At 39.6% G+C, this 9193-nt stretch overlaps 1 protein-coding gene across 1 annotated transcript; it reads left to right on the forward strand.

Moving 5' to 3' along the window:
* Positions 1-4819: 4819 nt before the first annotated feature.
* On the forward strand, positions 4820-7888 carry sp8b (sp8 transcription factor b). The gene is given in 3 exon segments (XM_047036138.1): positions 4820-4933; positions 5466-6647; positions 6649-7888. Coding segments are annotated over 3 exon segments (1371 nt in total). The 5' UTR covers positions 4820-4912; the 3' UTR covers positions 6817-7888.
* Positions 7889-9193: the final 1305 nt, after the last annotated feature.

A 9193-nucleotide genomic window follows, 5' to 3' on the forward strand; every position in this document is an offset into this window, starting at 1 on the left:
CACATCAATGGATGCATTCAAATGCTTAAGTAGACTTTATTACACTAAGAGGTAATCAATACGTTTCAGTTTTTCTTTTTATTTAACAGAGAACTTTAAAGGGGAGAGAAAAAAAGGCTTTTTGGCGGCTGCTTCCATTCATCCCTGAACCAAAGAGGCTCCAGTCCTGAGAGACAAAGGCTGGAGCAGCTGGCTGATCGATACCCGACAAAGGCTCAGAGGTTAGAGCAGTCAAAAGATTGTTAACTAGCCATTTTATCTGCCCGACATTTATATCATTGTTTATGGTCCATTGCACCAGTACAGACCATGCACACCTCTGCCTGGAACACATTCAGACCACAGTCGGTCACTTCTGATGACCTCAAGTCACGGACGAGGAAAACGATGGAACGACTCTTGTCAGAGTAATGACTTTGGTAAAAAAACGAAACTATTTGCCTTTTGAAGAAATGATATACTTAAATGTATTGTATGTGAACTCATTGTGTAATGGGTAAAAGTCACTTTCAAATTCACAGCATATGGATTGTTGATAATGTTATGGATTACATACATTTCTTTTGTTGATGTATGGGGGGATTTTAAGAGATGAGAGACAATATGGTGCTGACACTGCTCTGAGGGTACATCTCGGTCAATCAACTGTTGTACGTTTTCTGTGTGTGTGCGTGTGTGTATGTGCGTGCGTGCATATGTGTGGTTGTGGGCGTTTCTGTCTGTGTGGTTGTGTTCGGTGTGTGCATGTGTCTTAACTTGTAATGCCCAGTATTTTCAGCCCCCTCTCTGACTCATGGTTTTTTCCGGGGCTCGCTGGCAGAGGGGAGACCCTCTCTGGGGCTCACCCAGGCGGAGAGGGGCTTCCTGCACATCCTTTGTCACACCAGTTGGGCCCTTGTGTCTGTGGCTCGCCTGCTCTGGACCCACTTGGCAGGCCACACTGCAGACGGACATCTGCTCTCTCCAACCTCCTGGTGCATGGAAAGACCAACAACTACACCAGCAGACACTCTAGTCAACACCCGTGTGTGACAGTCCTACTTCTTACAACTTGACCTTCAATAATATTGGACAGTGTGTTTTTACCGGCAAATCTGAAGATGAAAGCTAAAAGTCAAAAGTCATCTTTCTGAATGGGCTACTTTGTTCATGTTTGTGTAGACCAACACCAAAAAATAATAAATGTAATACCACCATGCCATTCCAAAATATGTTACAAAAAAATATTTAGTTGACTGTCAAACCTCAATACCTTAAATAGGTCAACCTCTTCCACGTTCAAAACATACTCATCGTGGAGGAAAATAAATACAACGTTATACACCCTCCCTTCTACACCTGAAAACTTGCCTTTCAATTCTTCGAACACAATCACTGGGACAATTTCATGCAATAGGCGATCTTATTTTGTCATGATGGTCCACTAATTGCTGTGGCAAGCCGCAAGTAATTGCCCCTTTACTTCAGACTGGTCTTCAACAGGAAGCCCCTTAGATTATCGAGTTGCTTTGTAAATCACCACATTAGTGCAAAGTTCTCCATCCATGATGGTGAGACCTGTTTCCCCTCTCCTCTAAAAGCAGAATAATTCTAAAGCACGCAATATTGAACACATTTTGTTCGTGTTCAGCGGTCCAGAATAACGCGGTCATTATGGCAACTAAAGGGACAGGTTTTGAGTTTGATTTCATGATGGTAATATAGCCCATGTGTGCAAGGAGAAGCCTTCAATGGGGACATCTGTTCAATGTGGCTTACAGTTACTGTGGAGCGATAAGAACCTACACTCAACACATGAACGGAGGCCAACCTTCTCTGTGCAAGGTTTATGAGAGTCTACGCGCAAAAGTAATCAACAATAGACATTGTTATTTCTGAAATTGACCTATTATTGTACACTGTAAAGCGTCTGTGTACACATTTATATTTATTTAATTTATACCGTACACACATTTATTTTAGCCACGTGTTCATGTTTGTAACACTGTTCTAAAGCGTTGGATCAGAATCACTATTACCATACTGACATTATCATTGACTGAGGCCCTATATTCTTCATCATTAACGTCATTGCGAAAGACACTGCACTTGCTTCACTTAGCAAAGAAATTGATAGGAACCTAACTCATGCGTGTCAGTCTTCATAACCCCTTTCCCTAAAATGGAATAGCCTAACTTCCATCTTTAGATATTTGGATTAAACATGACTTCATAACCTTGTCATGGGGCTTGAACGCATGTATATATTAGACTACCGTTGATCTAGCCGCTTCCAAGTTGTTCCTAATTAAACTCAATTCCCAAAGTAACATCCATCTTGCAGGGTCCGGTGCTGTAACGACGTACCGGCTGGATATGTTGTGCAGTGTTCTGCTGAGAGCAAACGTCGAGGGTCAATCAATACACCGTGGAGTAGCCCAGTATCCTGGAGCGCGGTATGTATTGGTTTGTATTCCCATTGTGATCAATGATATTTCTATCGGTTCTGTATCGTTTTTAACTTATTTTGTTGGAAATTGGAAGGTATAGGTTTAATAAAGGAATTAACAGCGACAAATCGATATCGCCTAGAATGCATACGTTTCGTCTGATCGACTAACTGCTCTAATCTAGCTGTATGCTGTAATCTTGATTGACCCGAAATATAGCCAATAGTTTGTTTCAACAGAAAAGCAATGATCCAACTGTGCAAACAAATGTTATAAATGATAATTATTATTAAATGTAAATTGTGCTTAATCTGTCCGTTTGAATGTATACTACCTTCCTTCTCCACACTACTCACTAATAAACGATATGTTTCGTGTAAAAAAAAAAAGTTTAAAAATACGTTCATGCTTTACCTTCTAGATATACATTTTTTATAATTGAACGTTATTGGGGTATATAAGCTACATAAAAATTGTAATATGGTTACAAAATGTATTGACTTTTAAATGAAAGCTATGTATTCAAAGCAAATGACGTTACGCAAAATGCAAAGTTCACATATATCCTCGATTATATTAGTTTAAATGGTTTATTCTCTATTTTGTATTTCAAAAATAATGATGAGGCATTTAATGTTAATACGCTGCATACATTTTTTTTTTAAAATAACTATTTCCCTTAATAGGTTGCGGGGTTTGAGTTTTTTAATATATTTTCTACAAAGCTTTGGACATATTTAGAAGGCTATATAGGATTGAATTTGAGCTGCCTAAATTAAATCCAAAAAGCTGTTGTCCAATCGAAGAAACATAGGAATTAATCAGATAGTACATCTATCATGCTGTGTAATAAAGGAAGAGACATGGGTTAGGCAGATGATGTGATGAATAATCCCTGGTCGTTTTAATTAACTTTTCGCTGTCCTGTAATGACCAAGCTGGTCAACAGACCCGGTCAATAAGCATGTTAATATCAAACAAATAAAACTACGGATGATTAAAAACCTCCTGCGTTATTAAATTTGAAATTCAAATGAAATTTATGCTGCCTGTGCACACTGCATGCTAATAGCGGGGATAGACCCTGAGTTCAACTGCACGTATGGCCTACAAGCCTTTATTATGTAAGAGCCAAAGCTGTTATCATCACGTTTTTATGTAAGTTGTTAAGATCAAGAGAAGGTCAATATGGACTCGGATGTCATCAACATGTATTTGTTTACTTATATTGATAGTAGGTCTACAGGTGTTAGTGAGAAAACGAAACGTTGAAATTGATAATAATAATGCGTTCTTAATACCTACGTGTTGCTGCAATACTTCATACCTAAAGTCATTTAACTAAGTTGCTTTTTTTATTTGGTTTACAAACAGAAAATGGAAGCCCTGACATTATTTTGTGGCTTATAGTCCCTTAGGACATACAATGCAGTTGAAAAGAAAATGTGAGCTGTTCCTCTAGGCACACCACGCACACACAAACACACACACACAGAGAATGCATTGTAATACACATATTTATCATATATATATATACATACACACACACACGTGCACACTCTCGTTAAAGTGTATAAGCTACACACACACACACACACACACAAACACGGGTGCAAACACAGACAAAGACAAGTTCCAAAGTGAAAAGAACATAATCAAGAGTAATGATTTATTTTGTTGTACGTTTACTATTAACTTATGATGAAATTGTCCTATCTGGAGAGCAGTTTTAGGCAGATTTAATCAAACCTGTAGACGTAATTGATAGCAATTACAGTGAGTGAAAGTTCCCAAAGGTTAACTAATATTTTGGAGAGACAATGCAGCCTTTATATACTTCATAATCGTTGTTTATATGAACTAGGCCAGAAATAATTACACCAACTTCAATTTAAAATGTCAGAGTATGTCATAGAATGTATCTAAAAGTGTATCTAATGCAACAGTTGCAGAGGTCTGACAACTGCAGATTAAATATATTTTAGATTGCCTGCAGCTGAAATGTCTTGTTTTACGAGTATACATTCAATTCAATAATAGCACAGGCAAAATGTCAATTAGAATGAGTATTCATATTCAAAACAGTAGCCTCTAACTACAAGAATGAATGATAGCCTAACAAGTGCTTTCACATTTTCATCGTGATGAAATTCCAAGATGCTCTGTAAATTTCAATAAGTAGGCCTAATTCCTTTCACTCTCATTTAACTTTACCTTCTTCCGTTCTTTTATTATGGAGGGGGTGGTGGAGGAGGTGGAGAACTGTCTGAAGTAGTCTATTGATGACCTCACGCTAGAATGTGGCAGTGTGGTGGTACAGAGGCGCTGATTGGTCGCCCGTGTCACAGCGGTACTTCAAAGCCGGAGAGGACCTACAATTGTGGTGGAATGGGCGGAACATATCATTGTATTGCACACCTCTAAAAAAACAGTGCTCTGATTCATAAATATAAAAAGATCCTCTGAGGAGGGCAGTTTTTGTGATGGCAACTTCACTTCTAGGGGTGAGTCTAAGGGGTTTCTTGCTGGTTTAATTAGTTCTTTTATTGTCCAGCGGAGGGGATTAAACTTACTTCGGTCACAGTAGGAAAGACAGTTCGTTGATTATGTTTTAAGAAAAAGGGTCACAAGAAAAAAGCTCAGATTCATTTCACGACAAGGAGACGGGATAGAGCTTTCCCCTGATGTGGTCGAGACGCGCATGTTTTCCTGCATGTCATATTTGACGTAAATTCGTTTAGTTATTGGTAATTTGGGGTGCGTTCTATATCATCACCATCTACAGGTAGGAAAATGTTACGTTTCTATGTTTGAACTGCTAGACTTGGATAATCCAGTGCAGTGAAACGTATCACTGTCTCGAGATTGTGTTGAAATAATGTTTTAGTCATTCCCTAATTCTTAGGAAAGGAGTTGGAACTTTCAAACGCTATCGTGACAGTATTTTGAAAGTCGAATAACAACGGGATAACTAAACAAGCAACAATTGCACAGAACTTGGTCAGTCACTTACAGTCACTTTCTTTTTCATTTCAGGAGGAGCCGCGGTTAGGATCGACTCCTTTAGCCATGTTGGCTGCTACATGTAACAAGATTGGGAGTCCGAGCCCTTCACCTTCGTCCATTTCGGATAATTCTTCATCGTTTGGAAAAGGCTTCCACCCGTGGAAGAGAGCGACTGCGAGCAGTTGCAGCTTGGGATCCGGCCTGTCCGGCTTTGGAGTGTCGCGTAACGGAGCCGGGCTATCGGATTCGTTCGGCGCCAACTGCTCCGGATCCAGTGCCTTCTCCCTCACCTCTGGTACTTCCTCCAGTTCCCACTTTGGAAATGACTATTCTGTATTTCAGGCCTCTGTTACAAACAGCGCTCAAGAACCCAGTCATCAGCCGGTTTTTATTTCGAAAGTTCATACATCGGTGGACAGTCTGCAAGGTATATATCCCAGAATGAGCGTTGCGCATCCTTATGAGTCCTGGTTCAAATCCTCCCATCCTGGTATCCCCACAGGAGAGGTTGGCACCACCGGTGCATCTGCATGGTGGGACGTGGGAGCGGGCTGGATTGATGTTCAGAACCCAAACGGTGCGGCACTACAGTCGTCATTGCACTCCGGAGGACTCCAGACATCCTTACATTCTCCACTGGGAGGATACAATTCTGATTACTCGAGTTTAAGTCACTCTGCATTCAGTACAAGTCCTTCTCCTCATCTTTTGACAACCGGTCAGCACCTCATGGACGGATTCAAGCCGGTATTGTCGTCTTATCCGGACTCAAGTCCCTCTCCTTTAGCTGGTGCTGGGGGGACTATGCTGTCTGCGGGTCCCCCTGCATCTTTAGCTGGGTCTCCGAGATCGTCTGCGAGGCGCTACTCTGGTAGAGCCACATGTGACTGTCCCAACTGTCAGGAGGCTGAGAGACTTGGACCGGCGGGAGCGAGTCTCCGGAGAAAAGGTCTCCATAGTTGCCACATTCCCGGGTGTGGGAAGGTTTACGGTAAAACATCGCATCTCAAAGCGCACTTGAGGTGGCACACCGGAGAGAGACCGTTTGTCTGTAACTGGCTCTTCTGTGGAAAGAGATTCACACGCTCTGATGAACTCCAGCGACACTTGCGAACACATACCGGAGAAAAAAGGTTCGCCTGTCCGGTCTGCAACAAGAGATTTATGCGTAGCGATCATTTAAGTAAACATGTTAAAACACACAGTGCTGGGGGATCCGCTGGGTCTGGTTCCGGGGGCAGCGGGGGGGGGTAAACGGGGAAGTGATACTGACAGCGAGCACAGTGCACCAGGGAGTCCGCCTTGTCATTCCCCTGACCTGTTGCAACCTCCAGAGTCTGCCCCAGGGACAGGCATGAACGGCCTCTCTAACTCACTATAAGTAGAATACCTGGTGGTAGATCAAATCCTTTTAAGGAATTGGGTAATAATATTACAGTGGACATGCTTTGTGTGCTCAATGTTCATATGTTGAACGATAAATAGCATTTCCCTGAGTTCATTAAGTGCGTAAGAATACTGATTATAATATCCTGCAATTCATTGTAAGCCCATTCACCACTTCGCACCCATTGTTTGCGTTTGTGGTAAAAAGCTCTAGGTATAAGGTTATTCTCGCACTCTTGGACACTTTGGCACAATTCAAAAACACTGACGCACATAGTGATCCAGGATAGGCTACATTGGGTCATTGGTGGTTTTACGCAGCAGGGTTATAAGCAAGACATTTGTTTTCAGAAAGAAATATTGTTCCATCAATTAAGTGCTATGTGGCCTGCAATATCTTGTTACTGCGGATGTACTTTTATTCAAAACCAAACTGTGGCACTTTATTATATACAGTAAATGATCCACGTGTGTCCTTCTCGACGGGCTGCTTTGTAAGAACAAATCACTGTAGTGTGATAACGTTTTCGTTATGTCCTTATCTACCTTATTACATCACCTGTTTGATAATGGAAGAAAAGTTGTATCGCACATTGGTAATCGCTCCATACAATTAGAGCTTGACCAAGTTTGCAAGTAGCCAAATTTACTTACATTTCACGTTGCTGCAAATTGGTTGTAAATATGAGAATTGTAGGTTAGAATATTATTACACACCAGTGTAAAGGTGAGCTATGTATTTGTCCGGGAGACGATTTTGTATAGTAATTTCTAGTTGTACATTGGCTCTAGTAAATATCTGAAAATGTACGGAAATGTATTTTGATTTTTTTTGTCAGGATATAAAAAAAATGTATTGTGGGAGTTATATTTAACCACGAGTTTTTCTTGTATTTTGGGGTCTATCATTAGACGCACTTTGAATTTATTTGTAAGATTTCGACATTATTTACTGTTCACTCATTTAATTTAAGTAAGCATGTTTGTAAAGTGACGTTAATTTCACATTGATAATTTCTCCGAGACTGGCTTTCTAATTCAAGCCACTCAATAAAGTCAGTATGGATTCAGAATCACTCGTCGAATCAAGTCTGTTTGTTTGATTTTTGAGCGACGGAACTACAGGCAACTTTATATTGATTTATTATTGGGAATACCATTGTCCGTAAAATTGTAGCCAAATTTTGAGACACTGGAAAAGGCCTCAACACTCAAATCGGATAACAACACTTTTCATTGCTTTAAAAGTGCACATGGCCTTTTTCAAAGTTTTACTCAAGTTATTCTTTGATACATTTTTTGTTTTACTTTTCAAAAAATACATTTCAATTGATACATTATTTTTAAATTGATTAATTATTATAGTATTGTAATTTCCGTTACAACTCATTTCAAAAGATGTAAGCCTATAGCATGTAAAATGCATGTATGTTTTATTTTTGACAATATCTCAAAGGAGGTGGGGAATAGGTCCAGATTCACTGGTAGACGTAGGCCTACTCCACTTACCTGAGTCAGTAAAAAAAAAAAATGATAGGCTTAATAGACGTAAATAGATTCAGTAGAATTTAATGACAATAATTTGCCTAAGAGTTCAGATGTTTTGCCTATATTGTTATATGTTTGACAAATAGCCTATAATTTGCTTCCATGCGCTTGGGGATTTTACATATTTGATTTTGAACTCACCTGAACTCGGAGCTGCTTCGTTAAATGTTTTGCACCTATTGTTATTTTGCTTGTGAAGTTTGCTGATGATACACTTGACCTTAAAAAACTGTAGGCTATTTACGTCGTCATCTTATAGCTCTGTCAGGATGAGGATATCTAAATACAGTGAAGCTTTTAGTGCTACATTTGAAAAGCATCAGATTGCCCCCTACTTCTACTGGAAGTGTTATAAATTCACCTACTTCATTTTAAAATGTGTGGCATATAGATTATATAGGCTTATTTTAGGATTTAGCTAGAGTGACAACATGGGGTCTTCCCTACTTAAGGAAAGTTGAGGTTAGTCAAATAACGCAAGAACCTTCTAAAAATCATTAAAAAAAAGGAACCACGTAAATGATGATCTGCCTTTTGAAGGCCAATTTCATTTCGTTTTAGTTGGTCAGACCAACCCAGTCACGAACTTGTGTCTTAGCCTTGCCTAAATTTGTTATAAGAACAGCTTAATTTGAGAAACCAACACATTTGGGATATAATTAACGTATGTTAATTATATGTATAAAAGTGTATAAAAATGTATAAAAGCAGCACGCTCAACTTGAGAGTAAGGGATGCATTTAAAATAGGCCAAAGCATGGCTGACACATTACTGAACTTGAAAAACCCATTAAAATAGTCTAATGGAACGTCTATTACGGTAA

The sequence above is a fragment of the Hypomesus transpacificus genome, chromosome 2 (genome assembly GCF_021917145.1).
Source record: "Hypomesus transpacificus isolate Combined female chromosome 2, fHypTra1, whole genome shotgun sequence".
In the NCBI taxonomy this organism is placed as follows: Eukaryota; Metazoa; Chordata; class Actinopteri; order Osmeriformes; family Osmeridae; genus Hypomesus; species Hypomesus transpacificus.